This window comes from Mya arenaria, chromosome 12 (assembly GCF_026914265.1).
Source record: "Mya arenaria isolate MELC-2E11 chromosome 12, ASM2691426v1".
Taxonomy (NCBI): Eukaryota; Metazoa; Mollusca; class Bivalvia; order Myida; family Myidae; genus Mya; species Mya arenaria.
This window is the reverse complement of record NC_069133.1, coordinates 68,756,872-68,776,191: the sequence shown is the minus strand read 5'-3', so window position 1 is coordinate 68,776,191 and position 19,320 is coordinate 68,756,872. Positions and strand designations below refer to the sequence as shown.

General features: G+C 35.3%; 1 protein-coding gene across 1 annotated transcript in view; it reads left to right on the top strand.

Moving 5' to 3' along the window:
- LOC128210923 (uncharacterized) overlaps positions 1–19,320 on the top strand; it is a 60,920-nt gene that overhangs the window by 10,957 nt on the left and 30,643 nt on the right. The window contains exons 7-12 of the mRNA XM_052915269.1: positions 609–622; positions 7,395–7,617; positions 8,129–8,233; positions 9,037–9,054; positions 14,680–14,796; positions 15,121–17,829. Coding sequence (XP_052771229.1) covers positions 609–622; positions 7,395–7,617; positions 8,129–8,233; positions 9,037–9,054; positions 14,680–14,796; positions 15,121–17,829 — 3,186 coding nt within the window. The remainder of the gene's footprint in view (positions 1–608; positions 623–7,394; positions 7,618–8,128; positions 8,234–9,036; positions 9,055–14,679; positions 14,797–15,120; positions 17,830–19,320) is intronic.

The window sequence follows — 19,320 nt, the reverse complement described above, 5'->3', positions numbered from 1 at the left end:
TTGCTTTGTAAACACTTGGTATATTAATAAAATTTGATTCTTTATTGTTTTTATCCGATATTTTATTTCACTCTCCTTACAAATTACTGACAATGGGAACCTTATCAGCTCAATCAAAGCCTATGCATTACTTGTTGTTTGACCACAAGAACGTGTTTACAGGCTCTCCTAGCCCTACTGTGTCAGATACAACCCTAACCCAAACTCAAAGAACTACTACAGCTACACGACTTAGAAACTAATTCACGGTCTGGAGATAGAACGTGACGTTTCCATTGACGTAAACCTCTCATAATCAAAGAACATGAATAAGAACAATATGAATCACGTAACAAAAACCATAACAACAAAAGAACAACAACAAAAAAACAACAACAACAACAGCAACAACAGATATCTGTGGAATGCATTTATCAGGATTGTTTAGGATGTTCTGTTATTCTCTATTTATTGCTTGTGTATAAAAGGTTTATATTCAACTAGATTCTAATAGAATTTGAGAGAAAGTGCATGAGTATGTTGTAGTATTTTTTCACTAGTGCTATAACATTTCTAAAATATTGCATTTAATTAAATAATTCTATGATGATTACAATCCATTTTTGTAGGAATTATTCTGAAGGTGTGTGCTAATATAGTGCTTTCAATATTTCATGTGAATTTTACTCTGCACGGGCATTAAAACTCTTAGACTAGGATCAGTGAAGATTTTTTGTGAACATTTGGACTGTTCACTTTACTTCTTGAAAATATCTGTAGTCAAACTGTTTGTAAAAACAAGCTGTTGTTGTTGTTTAAGATTGTTTCTCTTTCTCTCTTGCGTTTGAGGGTCGAAACAACATTTAAAATTCCTTTTTTATTTACGACTGGGAAGACTATCAAAACATTAATTGATTTAACCTTTACATGTAACTGATTCTATATGGTCCTATTGAAGATCTAAAGTATAAAATAAGATTTGTGTTAACCCTGACAAGATCATATACAATGTGTAATTAAGAAATCGAAATTAATTTCAAATGAAAATGTTTATTCAAGTGTCATGATTTTATCGGACTATTTTATTGCAGATTAGTAAAGTATCCCGCCCATTCTAATTCAGGGGCAATAAACCTGTAGACAAACTGTACGTTAACGTCGTAATCTAATCGGTAACGTCCTACTTACGTCGCCAAACTAAGCAAAACAAGTAGATTTGTCAGTATTTCAAAACTGGTGGTGTAACATGTGATGGACACTCAGGTTCATCGACATCATTGCAATGAAGGGAAAAGGAGCGTTTTCCTTAAATTATAAATAACATAAGAATACATTGATAAGAACTAGTGAGGTATTTGAGTTATCGTATCAAGCCTTCTTATAATTAGTCCTACTTTGAAATTCAATCAATGTTGCTGCTTGACTTCAGAATCCGAAGCTTTTAGTTTGCCTTGACCATACTAAGTCAGGTAACCCCAAAACACAGGGGTAAATAAATTTATCAAAGATGCACTCTAAATCCCAAATAAAGCAGTGCCACAATTAGTACACTTGTTTTATTTAAACGAAAAGGACGAATAAATATCGAAAACAATGGTTCTTATTAAGGATACCGTGTTTAATTTGAAAAAAGGTGCAAAAACACGGTGCTTCTACCTTATGAGACGATAGTTGATAACTGTAAATCTTTTAGGATCCATCTGGCATTTAATAATTGTGTGTTTTCAGCTATTAAATACACGGTTACAATAGTGTTATCCATAAATACATTACTTAGTAAGTAGCTTAGGGTTTATCACTCGAAATGTATACGTGTAATACGTGTGTATGTATTGAATTTAAATACCCGTATCCGTTAAATACCAGAACTTATCCAACATAGTCCGAAGATAATGCATATTCAAGAAAATCAAACGAACACAAAAAATGGTACATATATACTTAATAGTGATATTTCATTACCCAAATATAACAGACTAAAATAAAACTATAAGTTAATTGGAAAAAGCTAAGTGTCAAAAAACATTTTAAATAGTGTTATCTTTAAAAAAATACCACTTTCAACGCATCTTAATATTTGAAAATAGTAAAACTTGTCCAGTAAATGATTAAGGGAATTGTACATGCTTTATGTGAGAGCTTAAATGGTTGCTTACTTAAGCTTTTAATTTAAAGAAAACGTAAATAGAGAAAGAAAAGATCAGTCAAATAAACGAGGTCTTTTAAATAAGTTTTTTTTGTTTAAATGTGTGCAATACTGATTTATAAGTTCAATTCAAGAATTATACACGTCTCGGACGGAGGAAGTACGTGACGTATTTATTAACGTACGCCTGAAAAAAATATGTTTCCAGCATTACAAACCGTGTGTAATGTAAAAGATCGGACGAATATAACTTTGTAATAAATTAACGGTTTATTATTAAGTTTTAAGTGCATGTATCCAAATTTCAGCAAAATGATGATGACGACGATGCTGCTGCTGGTTATGATGGTGGTGGTCTTATTCATTTTAATGTTTAGCTTATGTCGTTTATTGAACTAAAGTGCATTCAAATACATGTACACAATTGTATTCCTTCCATCTGTTGTTTGCAGCCCCTTGTCCCAAGCACAGGCTAGTGCTAGGTTATAATTTTACAAGCACATAGTTTGTACCAGGAACTAGGTAGCCACTGTTCAATTTGGTTCCTTTCATCTGTTTATCTTAGCCTCTTGTCCCAAGCACAGGCTAGTGCTAGTTGAGATAAACACAAGCACATAGTTTGTACCAGGAAAAAGGTAGCCAGTGACGTATACTGAAGTTTTTGAGTAAATTAAAACCAAATTTTCGTGCATGTCCCTTTGCACCCTTTTGTATGTTTTTATCAACATAATGATTAATTTTAACAATACCATGATAAGGTTATTAAGAAATTGGTATCATTCGCACATGAAAATGTTCATTATGTGTCATGATTTTATCGGACTAGTTTATTGCAGATAAGTCAACTATCCCGCCCATTCTAATTCAATGACAATAAACCTGTAGACAGACTGTACGTTAACGTCGTAATCTAATCGATGCCGTCTTACTTACGTCGCAATGTTTAGCAGAATCAGCAGAGATGTCAATGGGTTTACAATCGGTGGTGAAATATGGGAGGAGCAGTCGGCATATTTAGCGTCAACACCATTAATAAACACCATGACACCTAGGCATGAAATGCACAAACTCATGTACTGTATGTGTCAGACTTACAATAACAATAATGCAACTGACTGTGATACTTACACTGATTAAATTGAAACCGTGTCCACTTGGCGTTTCAGTGATATCTAGAAAGCTTGATTTAACAGAACAGAATAGAACGGAACGGAACAGAACAGAACAGAACAGAACATTTATTTAGTGTTTACTTGAGCATATACAGTTCATCGTTGTTACAATAACATAGGCATGGTATGGCAGTAACATTTAAATGAGAGGGTGCAATATACTTATCAAAAATGTTTCCAATCCTCGCAACCTTATAAAGCCTTTGGAGATACAAGCGTTTAGTAGAAATGTTTCGTGGAAAAGGGTCGAACACTCTATTATTTAATGCCTGCAATGCCTGCAATCCGTGGTCAATGTTTTGCAAGGTATAGTACGGTACGTATATTAATTAATAACGAACATGCAGCGGTCTCTTTTAAATTCATACAGAAAGATTTGGGTCGCCATGTATTACTTTTTTTCTCCTATATTAAAAAGTTATCTTCGATCATGTTCGATTATGAGGTGAGGGGTGCAGGGTGTAGCCCGACCCATTTGTTCTTTTATATGATTTGTTTACAAGTGTATGTATAATTTGTATGTCTTGGTTTATCCAAAAGAGCAAATGGATGATCTGATCTAACTAAACGAATACTGCTTGATCTTGCCCGATATTTCCCGCGTTTATAAATGTATGGGAAATAACTCCCACTAGTCATGATAAATGGTGGTGTTTAACCTATTTACCTTACGGTGTCGTCTGTTACAAATTTCCCTGAAAACTCAACAAGACTGAAGATGTCAAAATATGTCTAATTTTCAGAATGTAATCAGCAGCGATGAGGATGATATATGGAACTATACATCACAGAAACGATTGCCACAGGTAGTAATATCCATCTGACGTTGAAAATAAAGTTCTAAGTACTGTATCTGCTGCACATTTTATTCTACTTTCACTTTCGAATTTTAAAAGTCATTAGTATAAATGCTGTTTGTAGCTATTATTTTTGACATTTTTTATATATACCAGTAACGCTACAATTCTCTACCATTTAACACCGGGCGAAAGTATATGTAGTAATAGAATGCATCAATGTTGAATAATAATGACAAAGTTGTTCAAAATATGTTATGTGTGGGGGTTAGAACCACAGGCATCTGAATCATTGTTTATCACTTAAATGTTGTTTAAAACCATTTTGGGTGCATACAATGAGATAAGCAACACATCTGAAGATATTTAGTGTCTTTGATATACAAAAAAGAAACAAGGTATATAACTCAAACTTACCCGATTTCACGGTAGAGTCCAGTTTTATGCAAATTTCTCAACCAACATATAAACAATCCATTTTTAAATAAGTGACATGGAAAGAAAAGTCAATTACCTTTAAAATGGTGTGCGATATGTTGGTATAACTATATTGTCTTTAGACAAACAAGCATAATTCAATGTCCAATTCTCGTGTTTTTCTTTAGTCGGAAAGAGTACAGCAAATTCAAATCTTCAATCACAATAAGACTAACACCACAGTTTAAGAAACAACCGTATCAGTCTTCAAATTAAATCCTCTTTAAAATTTTGTTTGAGACGAACATTTTCCTGACAGCGCTCAGATGTTTCTGATCAACCTCCAAAGTAGTCTAAAATAATAGACGTGTTATACGGGATTCTTCCAATCCCTAACGTCTAAACGGGAATGTGCAAAAAACGGGGGTGTTTTGAAAATATTGAAATTGTTTTAAGTGAAGTATTTTATTGTTGAAATTGATCATAAAGAGTAATATTCATATTTTACCATGTAAGTGAAATGTTATTTTGCACTAAACAAGCATTTAATGCATAAAAACAAGTTGTTTACCTTTCCAATAAAACGAAAGTTGACTGACACAAACAACAATTATGCGAAGGGGAACAACTCGATACAATCGTAATAACTCGGCCTCCTCCGACAAAGCTTCGAGATGGACCTCTTTATACAATCGTAACAACTCGGCCATGGCCGAAATGTTCCGAGCGATTTAAAACTGTGCCCTAAAGACTTGCAGGTGCCCTTCATGTATATATCGTTATGTTTTGACAGAATGAAATGAAGAAAAGCCGTCAAACTCATAATCAGAAGTTGGATATTTATTTTTTGTGTACGGAACTAATATAAAATAACATTTTCTGGTAATATTTCTTGTTTTTATGATATTTTATAGACGCTATATGCTTTAACCCGGAATCCTGATCGGAACAACTACCCACTTTTGATACTAGACAATTTGTACGTGGAGGATTTGCCATATCAAAAATCTAAAAAAAAATCCGTTAACGTACAATTATTTGGACTACCTCCAAAGAAGAGTATTTGACCCATCCAAGCTTGTGTGGCTCACATTCAAGCCGGTACAAAGATGTTTAATGTACATGTCAATGACATCAACTGGGTGCTTGTCGGTAAAATGGCTTGGTGCCTACGAAATTAAAAGAGGATTTAGTTTAAAGACTGATACAGTTGTTTCTAACATTGTGATGTTAGTCTTTTCGTGATATTATGAAATGGAATTAATTTATCTTTACACTGAAGCATAAAATAACTTCAATAGGTCTGTGTTTAGTACTGTTTACACGGGGAAAATTGAAGATTTGAATTTGCTGTACTCTTTCAGACTAAAGAAAAACACGAGAATTGGACATTGAATTATGCTTGTTTGTCTAAAGACAATATAGTTATACCAACATATCGCACACCATTTTAAAGGTAATTGACTTTTCTTTCCATGTCACTTATTTAAAAATGGATTGTTTATATGTTGGTTGAGAAATTTGCATAAAACTGGACTCTACCGTGAAATCGGGTAAGTTTGAGTTACATACCTTGTTTCTTTTTTGTATATCAAAGACACTAAATATCTTCAGATGTGTTGTTTATCTCATTGTATGTACCCAAAATGGTTTTAAACAACATTTTAGTGACAAACAATGATTCAGATGCCTGTGGTTAGAACCAGCCGCCCGGTTTGCTCAGTTGGTTAGAGCGCTTTGCTAGTGTTCTGGCGGTCGTGGGCTTGAGCCCCACACCGGGCACACTTTTCCTTCCAGGTTTACTTTACTGGTGGCAGCGGTAAACGGCAGTAGTGCCTCCGTCGGCCTAAAAGGTTAATGGGGGGAGGAGTGTAGTGTGTGGGGGTTAGAACCAGCCGCCGGGTTAGCTCAGTTGGTTAGATCGCCGTGCTAGTGTTCAGGCAGTCGTGGGTTCAAGCCCCACACCGGGCGCACTTTTCCTCCCAGGTTTACTTTATATATACCGGACAGTGATCAATCTAAACTGGATTGAATTTGTCATTAGAGTCGTTATTTTCACATAAACATATTCTGGGTCACGAAAACCGTTATGCCGTATGTATGTACACAACCTGTCAGATTTGTCCCAGATTTACAGATATCGGAATACTTGATACACAATCGACACATTAAAGTGTTTTATAATATCTGAACATGTTTTTTTGGCAAAATGACATAAATAAATATGTGTTTATAAGTAGGCAATAATATTTTTGTAGAAATTTGAATTTATAACGGAGATAATTTCAACATTGTGGCCGCGAGGATTCTCTGGGCAAGGACCGTTCGCTACTTTTTGCTGGGATGGTGGACGTCACGAGTCTGCCATAGTTATAAATCTTCATAAGACTCATTGACAGCCATTTAGGTGGACTTGAAGCAAGCATTTAGTGAACTTGAAACACTATGAACAGATGAATATTATTTACCAATAAAATGTTATGTCAATAATAAATTTAAGTCCTTATCGACTGGCAGAAATGTCAACTTTGAATCTTAGCTGCTATTAGCCAAGCCTTTATTAGTAGACTTAATGTCCAAATGTCGTAGAGATCACATTATTGTTGCTACCTATATGTTAAAAAGGTGTGTGTACGGCAAATCAGGTTGGAGCCCCTGTCAGCTGCACATTTGTTTCACCCTATGCTAAAGCTTAGTCTTCTGTGAAGCCCTTAACTGGCATGTGAGGTTGTGCCTCATTCAGGGGTATAGCGTGTGGCTTCTTATTTAGAGTAGAGTTATGGCTCTTGACTTAGTTGAAAAATGCATATAATGTAGGTATATTTTGGAAAAGGTTTCGGTATCTGTGTTGTAATCATCTTCTAATTTCATTTTATATTACAGCCAAGAAAAGATTCACGCAGAAAGAAAAAAGTTAAAACCGAAACAGTTATTAAACATGAAAATGATGGAAAACCAAATCTCAAAGCAGTAACCAAACGACGGAAAAGCAAGCAGAAATCAGGAGGCAGCATAGCAAGCTCACACAAGTTAGATGGCAACATTGCAGCAAAAATTAAAGCAGAGAGGACACCTAGTAGAAAGAGTTCGGACCAGGATCGGTCAGGTTGGTGATATACAGCTTGTTGGATTTTTGAAAAAAAGAAACTTGAGCCAATGTGATAGCCTTTGAGTCTCTGTCGATATGTAAAAGCTTAAACCTTGGCCCAAAAGCCGTCCAGATATTCAAAAGGATCTTGGTATATATATGCATGTTACCAGAGACAATACACACATGTATAGTATGCAAGGCCCGTAATTATGGCTATAATAATTGGCACTGGTATGTCCCTCATTTAATCGTGAATTAAACAGACGAGTACTGTATTGGCTCTGCTGCACTCTTGTTTTTAATTTACTGCCATCTAAAGGTTGGTTATTTTCTCCAGTAACAATGTTGAAACATTCTCTTGAATGATAAAATTTTATTGATTGTTGTGAACAATAATCCGTACACTAGACCACCTATCACACAGTAATATGTTGTGTACTTAAAGGTTCTTAAAGTGTATTCCCTTATTTGCAATTGTTTTGCATGATCATGCATTTTTCCAAATCAAAATATTTTCCCACGGCAGGGCGGTGTCCAGTGTGCCAGATGCCATTCACAGCCCTTTCGCTGGTAGAGACACCCAGGTGGCACGTTGATGATTGTCAGCTCACATTTCTCTCAACTGAAAAAAGTACTGTGTTGGAAATTATTTGTTAAATGGAAGTTTAAGCTTGCAGCTTGTGTGTTTGTTTGAATCGACGTGATAGTCTTGGCTTCATTGCTGCTGTCATCATTGCCAGTTTGCAGACACCTACAAACCATTAAAAATATTTAAAGATGCACTATTACTCCATAATAAGATTTAACACATTTAATACAAAGGTTTTTATGAAGGAAACTGAGTTTAATATACGAGATCTGCAGAAAACACAATATTTCTACCTTATGAGACCATAGTAAATTGCAGTAAATCTTTTAGCATTCACCAATTATTTAATAGTTTTGCGAAACAAGATCCATATTGATCTCGTAACTGTTGAGTCATGGCCCGTTTTTCATAAAGACAACAACAACAATCAAGCGTTGACAACCAGTTGCAGTGCTCATGTCTGATCTTTTTAACGAATAAGGCTTTTTGGGTACTTAAATGAATAGTTATGGCAACTTTTTATGAGATTGGCCCGAACGGTAAAAAATTGTTAGAAAGCGATTGCAAATGTCCAGAGATAAGTTACTAGGAATGTAAGATGTTTTAATAGTATGAAACAAGACTAAAATAGTAAAATAAGGCTTAGTCTAGCGTTTATAAGTGAGAGAGTCGACATGACACAGGTCTAAAAAAATTCAATTGTATTGATAAGGTTGACAAAGATAAATTGTTTGAGGTAAGGCACTATGACAACACATTGGGCAATGCACAATTGTTTTTTAAATATGGATCAAGAATGTTGGTCTTCAACCAAAGTAAAGTAAACATATCCATTTTTGTTCCAGATGATAACAATGCTGTGGGTATGTACGCTTTGTAACTGTAAATGCTGTGTTCTGGTTCTTTCTAAACACATCAAAAATTGCTCACAATTACAGCACTATTGCCATTTCTCCTAGTGCCAGTGAATAGTAGCTGTGGTTTTGTTCAATTACCTTCTGACTGTTTATCCTCGCATTAAACTGTTCACATTCCCCTGAAATCCTCCTTTTAACAGGGCTTCTAAAAACTGACAATTTGCTGGTCTGGACTGATTTTGGCCACGCTGGTTTAATGTCAGGAACAGAAAATGATTAAAAAATCGGTCTGAAATTGATTCATTTTTTCGATCCAAAACGTCTAAGTGAGTAAAAATTGTAATACACAGACCTGGTTTGTCATTCACACCCCAATAAAAGTGACAAGATCACAACCATCACATTAATGTGACCCTCTGCATTGTTTCGCTACGATGAACACTCGATATCTTCTAATTGGCATACACTTGTAATCGGTCCAAACACATTGTAGATCACTGGAGACACATTTTGCTGACTCTGTATCGCAATTTTTTTCAATTTTGTTTGCTGTGTTATCTTGTCAGAACTATTTTCTAGCAACTAGGCTTTGCGTAGATACAGGCTAAATGGCAGGTTTAAATGGGCATATAATTAATCGTTACATTAATGTATTCGCATTTAAATTGTAAAATCTGACTTTGGAAACGGCCTGTTTTTGTTGTTGTTTTTTATTTTGGTCGGGGGGGTTGAGGGCATTTTATATGTTATATTTAGCATCCATTAGCTTTAGATGTACTCAAAGAATCAGCGACCTGTTATTTTTATTTCCTTAGTTAGTTTATTTTTCTACCAGCAGAGTAAATGTATTGGAAACAGGTGCCAATTTTTAATTAAAGTGATAATAGAACTGTACGCCTTAAATACCTTGCGCAGTCTTTGTCAGTGTACAGTAATTTTATATTGCATTAAACTTTTGATTGCTTTGCCATCTTTTTAAAAACAACAATGAAGGCGTGCAATAGGATATATTACGCATAGTGATCAAAATTAAACCATAGTACTGTGTAAGAGTCATATTTTATTAATCGCACAATTCCTGGTGCATATTGGTTTATGGTCAATAACTAAACGACTGCTTTCTACTCTGTAGAAAGTAACAGTACAATGGTGTCTTCTTGCAACTCAACAAGCCATGGATTTATCCAAGTTTATTGACTTAGCAATGTTGCTTGCCTTACAGAAGTTCAAAGATCTCTCGATCAATTCTGTTTATTTTGCCAGTTTTGGTAGATGCTGTTGCAAACCATTCGGCATGTTTGTCCTTTATGAATGAATGTTTAAGTTTATGTAAGATGTGGATAAGTAGGGATGGAAACGATTGCAAAATTTATATTCAAGTATTCGGTTATTCTTTCTATCGAATATTTGATTACCAAAATGAATCTTTTAGAAGTTTTAGTAAACCATTATTATTTTGCTATAGTAATAGCAAGCATCTTTTACCCTTTCTTTGTTGTATCAGCAACTATTTATTAAAATTAAACTTACTGAAATGTAGGCTAAAAAAATAAATAAGGTTTGGGTTGGGGGGACCAAGCTTGATACCAAATACTAACAGTGAATGGACTTACACTCTAGCAAAAAGGCTTCTTACAGAATGCTGCAAATCCTTATATAACTCATTGGCTTAAAAAAAAGAATACATGAGATGTGATATTGCCATAGAGACATAAAGGCAGGATTGATTATATATTACTAATAACTAAGAGTGTAAAGACTAACACAGAGGATATAAAACGCCTTGATAAAGCTACATGTAGGCTTCGGGCCCAGTACCTAGCTGAACTGAACCAAAATTAATAATATCTAAAAAGGCATGTATGTAATCAACATTTTCAGTCATTTTAAGCCTTATACAAACTGATTTTTATGCGTCGGAAAGGAGGCATACATCAGTTTCACTGTCTGTTTGTCTATCATTTACACACAATTGTTTCGGCTTTAACTTTTCCATTGCAAAGTTTAGATCAAACTTCACAGAAATGTACAGGTGCCTAGGCAGTTTTACCACACATAGCACTCATGCTATTACCACATTGAGTTCAATTGGCTTATAATCACTCTGACAAAGCTGAATTGGGTACATTTGTCACATTCATGCTACAGTTCTTGCTTTACTCTCTAGGCTTGTACAATACATTCAATAATCATACACCACTTTTTGATAGTACATCAATTGTAATTTTACTTGCCTGACATCACAACAATGAACATTTACATCCATACATACTACATGTATTTCATTTCTTTTGTTCTTTGGCACATCAACAGGAAGAAAGGATATAATCACATATTGTAGGGAGGTTTAACAAGATTGCTCTATACAGTAGTGATGTCAGTATCAGCAAATTGAAAGGGGGCTTTATTGTAGCAACAGCCCAAAGATGAACATGAATGCGAACATAAAGTTTCCTGCACTTTTTAAAATGTGAAAAAGTAACTTACGTCCCTTCCCATCATCTAATAGTTGATACATTATCTCTCACTCACTATTATTTGCGGAAAAAAGGAGGAAATAAAATCCTGTAGAAAGAGTAAGTCTTGATAATATCAATACACATAAGAGTATCACCCTATGTAAGTATTTTTGAAGCTAATATTTATGTACTACGTGACTTTGTTTTTGTGCTGTGCCCATCCCAACATCAATTCCTTGATCCACCCCTGCTTATTATGTATGTCTATGCTTATCATGTATGTCTATGCTAATCATTGTATGTCTACCTACTTTCCTTTACTGCAAATGTATAAACATATACCCTATGATTTCTAGCTTGCTTCACTTGTTACAAATATTAACGTTTTAAACGTTTGAAACGTAATTAAAAGAGTTTTGCTTGTTTAAGTTCATAGACTGACCCACGAATGACTCGTGTCTGACCCACGACTGATCCATGACTGACACACGACTTGCCCACAACTTACCAATGGCTGACCTATCTCTGACCCACAACTGACCCATGTCGGACCCACGACTGACCATTGTCTGACCCATGTCTGCCCTATGACAGACCCTAGACAGACCCATGTCTGAACTACAACCTTCCCACGACTGACCCACAACTGACCCGTGTCTGACCTATGACTGACCCACAACTGACAAATGACTGACCCATGTATGACCCACAACTGACCCAAGTCTGACCTATGAATGACCCACAACAAACTCGCTCCATTACACTCCATTGGTCGCTGAGAGTAATGGAATTGGTCTATTGTTGACAACCGGCGATAACTCTTCAGTATGCACATAATGTAACAAAATATGTGTTCTTTTCAGGGATGCAAATGAATGGCAAAATTGATATTCGAATATTCGGTAATTCTTTCGATCCAATATTCGAATATTCAATTACCAAAATACATATTTTAGGAGTTGTAGTAAACTATTATCATTCGCTAAAATATTAGACGGAGCATTTTAACCCTACTTTGGCATAGCCAGTACGCGCGGCGGATTTCCCCAAATGAGCCACAGAAACTCCCCATTTTCAGAAAGAAAAAAACAATAGATTTTGAACAAACAAAAAACAAATTCGAATAATTTCATTACACTGCCTTCATATTTGTAAACAATGTTGAATTTGATGGATTCCTGGTAAAATGGTGTGATGAGCCAATTGAGGGTATTCCCGTATGACGAGCAGTCTCGTTCCTGGATTGACCTCTACTAAATATAACTATGGAAAAACCAAACCAACTGGGGAACTAGTAAACTAATTAAACAAAAACATACGTGGACTTTGACTTTTCTAGTGCACACCAATAGAGGAAATATATTTTATATAACATTATATCGTTACATGGAAACAGTTTATAGCAAATACATGAAACTACATTATTGTAGTACATGTCGTTTATATCATCATCACAGCGATTTGAGCAATGTTGCACAGCTTAATTTGCAGCCAGGACAACACATTGGCGTGAAAGCCGATTCCTTAAATCCTTAATTGGCATTTAAATTTACCGAAAATAATTGAAATTGCTGATTGTCACTTGTCTTATACGGCCTTGCAGTTATTGTGATATTACGGGGACTTTTTCTAGTATCTGACACTATGTCCCTAAATGACGCATGACGTGTGTTAAGTGTATTGTCATCACGTTCACACCTATGGCATTATGGGCTAAAAACAAGACAAACAAACTTTATACACAACAACAGAGATGTAAGCAAAAGGTGCAATTATTCCATTAATTCAACAACAAAAAAATCGAATATTCAAATATAAATTTTGATATTCGAATACCAAACGTTTGACCGAATATTTGAATATTCGTTTGCATCCCTAGTTCTTTTTAATCTTGATATGCTGGTATAAGCCAGGAAAGGTTTCTACATGTATGCATTCTTAAACAAAACATTCCAGGTGAATCATGTATCGTGATGCCATTAGACCCCCCATCCCCCACGTATATAGACTGCTCATTACCAACCATGGCTAGTTGAAGCTATATATAAATACGGTCTTGTTGATGTGAAATATTTTTGCAGTATTTTTAAGCAATTTTTGTTGGCAAATTCAAATCTTTTATGCCCCCGAAGACTGTTATATTAAAATCACACCGTCTGTCTGTCCGCGTGTGCGGCTGTCAGGTTTTTCCTGTTTGGTCTGTAACTATGTCATGCAGGGAGGGATTTTATAAGTACTATAGGCACATGTGTTCGGCATAAAAAGACGATGATTGCTTGCAATACCCATTATCTGACCTTAAAGCTCAAGGTCACACTTACATGTTTATCATCTGGAATTCTGCTTATATGCATATATATACAGTATAGTCGTGTTCGGGCTGTAACCTTGTCAAGCACAGAGAGTTTTAAAAATTAATTGGCGCATGTTTTTGGTACTTAAAGACAGCGAGTGGCATGCAAGACCTGTGACCCTGCCCCAAAGTCCAAGTCACTGTTGGAGTTTAATAATAATGGAATGCTGCACATATGCATTTGAAAATTACTTGGCAAGTCCCTACCATGTCCCTACCTCAAGCTCATCATTATGGAATACTGCATTATGCATATACAGTGTAGTTGGTCGTGTCCAGGCTTTAACTTAGTATAGCAAAGTTGAATTTAAAAATGGCACATGTGTTTTATATGTTGATGCGATGTGGCATGTGCAAGACTCACTGCCCTACTTCAAAGTTCAAGGTCACACTTAATCATTTAAGGAATTCTGCAAATATGCACTTAAAGTGTAGTTGGTTCTGTCCGGGCTGCAATATTATCATGCATGGAGGGATTTTAAAATGAATTGGCACATGTGTTCAGTACATGAAGACAACGTGTCAGGTGCAGGACGCATGTCCCTACCTCTTACTGGTTCACTCATCCACACTTGACGTCAGCCATCATAAGGACTGGCATATGCATCAAGTTTATGATAGCTCTTCATGAATGTTGGCATATTAGTAATAGCATAATCCATTGAACTGGATGGCACTTCAGGGGCATTTGTCACCTACTGTGACAGCTCTTGTTTCAATCAAATTATCCGTTTCAAAATTGCGTAATTTAAATTAACTATATATAAATTATATTTCCTTGGCAACTGAGAGACTATTCTTATTGGCTATCTCTTTTAGAATGTCCACAGGGGACAGAGTGTGGTTCTACTATTGCAAGCCATTACAAAAGATTTAAACACACAGAGCTGGCCAGGTCTCTCCGTAAAAGCCAGTCCGAGGCTACCAGCTCAAGAGGTATAATGTGATAGCAAACAAACAGTGAAATATCAAAGTTATCATATTAATAACATATTTGTAGGAGAAATGTTTATGCTAGCAATTTTTGTAAAATTAATTTAATGAAATTCTGAAGAGGTAATTGCTATTATATTGACAATAACTTCATATTAACAAAAGCTTTACGATCTTTTATTGTGTAAGTATTTCTTTAATCATTTGAAAGACTCGCTTTATAAAAATTAACTTAAACACTCATTTACATGTCGACATGTTCATTAATAGTTTATTGTTATATATATAAACATATATATGTCTTAGACCAATGTCGGTGTATTTCAGAAAATGTTGATTCCGCCAAGGTGAAACTAAACTTTGACAGTTCTAATCAGCTGTTTTTACCAGGAGCGTCAGCTGATTGTGCAATCACTCTGGACATGACCAGTCCACTATCTAGTTCACAAAGGTCAGGTGATATGTTGATAGATGATAACCATAATGGTCTCATAGAATCTGACCAGGACATGTTTAAAGAGGGTTTAGATGAAGAAGTCAATGATAAAGCCATCAGTAAATACAAGATGAGTGTTGTAGGTGAAGTGATACACAAATCAAACAAACCAGATGCAAAGGGTGACAGTCTTTCTACTGGTAATATTTGTGCAAGCAGTCAAAACTGTCAAGAGTCCCATGTGCCAAAAAAAAATGCTGGAAATATAGAAATGGAGAGTTATGAATCTTACAGCATTAGCTCTCAATCAGATGATGAAGGTTATGAGGAATTTGTTGAAGAATCTGATACAAAAGTTTCTGAGAAGGAAACAGGAGTTTCAGAGAAAAGCGTGTGCAATAAGAACGATATAATGAAGCAAATGTTTGACAGTGATAGCCAGTCTAAAGATGCTGCTGAAAATCGGCATTTTATTTTCAATGAAAATAAGGAATTCATTGCTACCAAATTGACTGACCATGCAAATACAAGTAACAGTTTAGATGTAGATGTAAAGCTGGAAGATGCAAGTAGTGTTTCTATTAATTCCCAAAGCTTTATTAGAAAAGTGCAGGTTGATGAACTGATTGTAGTCAGCAGTTGTGACAGCATAGATGACATTAATGATCTTGATGAATCCAAAACACTTAGCCAAATGCTGCTAGAATCAGAAGATGAACAACATGATATTGCCAAAGAACATGTTAAGCATTCAGAGGAAGAAATACAGAATTATGAACCTAGCAGTGCTATAAAGAGTCTAAGTGAGGACTCAGACAGTGACGATTTGGACATCTTAAAAAACACGCTAACTCAGTCAAGTTTTCTTTATAGTAAGATCCAACAAACTGATGGACAGTCTTCAAAGAAGAGTAAAGGGAAAGATGATCCCATTCCTTTAAGTGATACTGTTACTGTCTCTGAAAGAGCTGCTGATGAAGAAAACAGATGTGTTGATGAAATAAATGTGGTGGAAAATGCAAATGGTTTTTCTGAAGAGAACGGTTATTTAAATGAAAATGATGATCAGTATAAAAAGAAAAGTGAAGAAAATGAATCTACAACAGATTCTGATATTGGCTTTTTTGCAAAGAAAATGTGTAAGCCTTTGCCAATAGATAGTGATACTAATGATGTTAATGCATTAAAACCTGATGGGATCAGTGCAAGCAAACAGTGTGATCTTGGGGAAAGTACAAGTAACCATACTGTGATAGATACTGACATGTATTCCAACATTAAATCCAAGTCTTCGAAGACAACTCATAAGCCTAGAACTAATAACATTTGTACTAGAAAAGCTGATGAATCTGAAAAGAAATCAATTAGCAAAGCTAGTGCTGAAAATGTGAATAGATCTCGAAAACGAAAAGGAGAAACAAAACATTCTCGAACTGTTAAAACTGAAAAGAGGAGTAAGGTAAAAAGAAAGTTAGATAGTCACAATCAGAAAGACATATTGTCTTTTTTTATGAATGTTAAAAAGGAGGATATAACTATAATTTCGGAGAGCAGTAGTGGTGAAGATACTGGAATGTTTAATGGTAAAACTAACTGTTGTAGTAAGTGTCTAAATGACAGAAAAGGACCGGTGATGAAAAATATTGACCAGGACAGCCCATGTTCATGCAGTCAAGAACTCCACCAATCTGTGATGGATGAATCAGTGTCAGGACAGGGTAACAAGGCAGTTGGTATTACAAATAATGATGAATTAGACGAACACACATTTATTCCATTGCAGTCTTCATGTAAAACACCAACAGTTTTTACAGATGACAGCTCAATGTGTAGTGGCAACTCTTTGGATAAACAGAAAAGAAGGCCTGAAAGTAGTCCTTCCAGGCAAAATTCTAGGTCTCCAGCGTCCAATTTGGATGAAATCAGTTGCTCAAGGCAAAGTTCTAAATCTCCAGCATCAACTTCACATGAAAGTGGTCGCTCAACCCAAAGATCTAATTCTCCGGCATTGCATTGGCCAGAAAGTGCCAATTCGAGGCAAAGTTCTAAAACTCCCGAGTTTGAAATTGGAAACTTTTGTACTGTATCACAAACTACTTACAGGAAATTACAACTGAATAGCACTTTATCACAGAATACATTTGCCAGGCTTGATGGTGGTTTTATACCAGACGATAATGATGGTGAAATAAATGATGATGCTATGACAGAAGTGATTACCTCTGATGATATTGCTGGGGACACCGCTGGTGAATCAGAAAATTCTTCAAGTGAGCAAAATCCAAGTGCCTTGCTGAACTACATAACTGGGAAGGTTTCTGTAATAACGAAAGATGCGGCGGACATTTTAATGGCCAGCAGTAAATTCCTGTATGGTCAAGGAGCTAGTTCACAGTCAGCCCAGAATGCAAAAACAGTTAACGAGGTTTTAATAAAAACAGCTAGAAAGCTTCCAAAGTTGACTGTTGGACAAGACAATGGCCAAAAACCTAGTGCTGGTTCCCAAAAAGGATGGAAACAAAAGCAGGGGCATGGCAATTCTGAATCTGGTGATCAGCATCGGAGAGTTCTTCAGTGTCCATTCTATAAGAAAATACCTGGTAAGTAGACTTGTTAATAGTTATTTGTAAAGATGAATATTTAAGAACAACTTCTGGGGTCTTATTGCTTGCATTAACTTAGGTTTTTTTTTTCCTCTTAAGTACCTCCACGGAAACAAACACCACACAAGGGTGTTTATTGGAGATAAAATATATAAAATATTTAGAATTTTTTTTTAGAAAAAATTATGCCAACAGGGTCTGTACTTCTTCAGTATCTCCAGATATGATTATCCATCTTTTGTACTTTAAATATATTGTATGCTCTTATGTAATTTGTTGTGTACACCTTGGTTTCAATCTAGAATGCTTCATTCACATACACAGATTGTACTCATGAGTCCATACAGATCGCACAAATTCACGATTTGGCCACTTTTACGATGGATTTAAGAAATGTGTTACGAGTTATTATGAGCTATTTATGGTTTATTAAGTTTGTTAGAGTTGTCCTGGATAACTATGAGCAACTTACGGGCATTTTATGAGCTTTTTACAGATTGTTATGAGTATATTAGTAGTATAATATCGAATGTAACTTTTCATCGAAGCTTTTATCTGTTAGTTACAAGCTGTTTATATGTTGTTACAAATAGTTATGAGTTAGTCAGTAAATGGTAAACTAACTGTAACAAATTGTAAAAAATAATTGTCCCAAGCCATGTACGGATTCTTGCAACAGTTTATGGATAGCTACATGTTTTTGCTAGCAGTTTACAGTACTTACAGATTGTTTCGAGTTATTTACGGAAAAATCAATCCATGGACAATTGTAAGAAGATTTTTGACATGTCAAAAAAATTGCCTCTTCTTGAACTGATCCTTAAAAGTGTCAGCAAGTTATTTATTGATACCAGCGAGTTATTTACAGATGCTTGCAATTGATTACAGCAAGTTATTTACAGATGCTTGCAATTGATTACAGCAAGTTATTTACAGATGCTTGCAATTGATTACAGCAAGTTATTTACAGATGCTTGCAATTGATTACAGCGAGTTATTTACAGATGCTTGCAATTGATTACGAGTTGGTGATCCATAAGGACTTGTAAGAAAAATCTCTGTATGTGAAGGGAGTATAAAGTTTAATGGAGATTGTTAAAACCTACCAGCACATTGAAGTACAAGCATACATGTATTGTACAACCACAATAGGCTTAATCCAAAAAGCTTCCCTTTGCATAATAAAACCCCCCAAAAAACGTCAATTGAAATCACGGGGTAGGAGTTAAATTGATTCAACTGGGTAAATTACACCAATTTGGAAGTTACTACTCAGTGTTACATGTGTTTTCTTCTCTATTTCTTTAGCACATAACAGTGAATCAACACAATGTTTTACCATCTGAGACCATCACCTACTTTACATCTTTATAGGTTTTGAAGCTGTTTGGGATGTGATTTTAAAAGCTTGCTCAACATGCTGGATCTATCTACTGTATTTTGTTTTCATTTTCAACACATTGTGTGTACTTCTTCACCAAAAGTGGT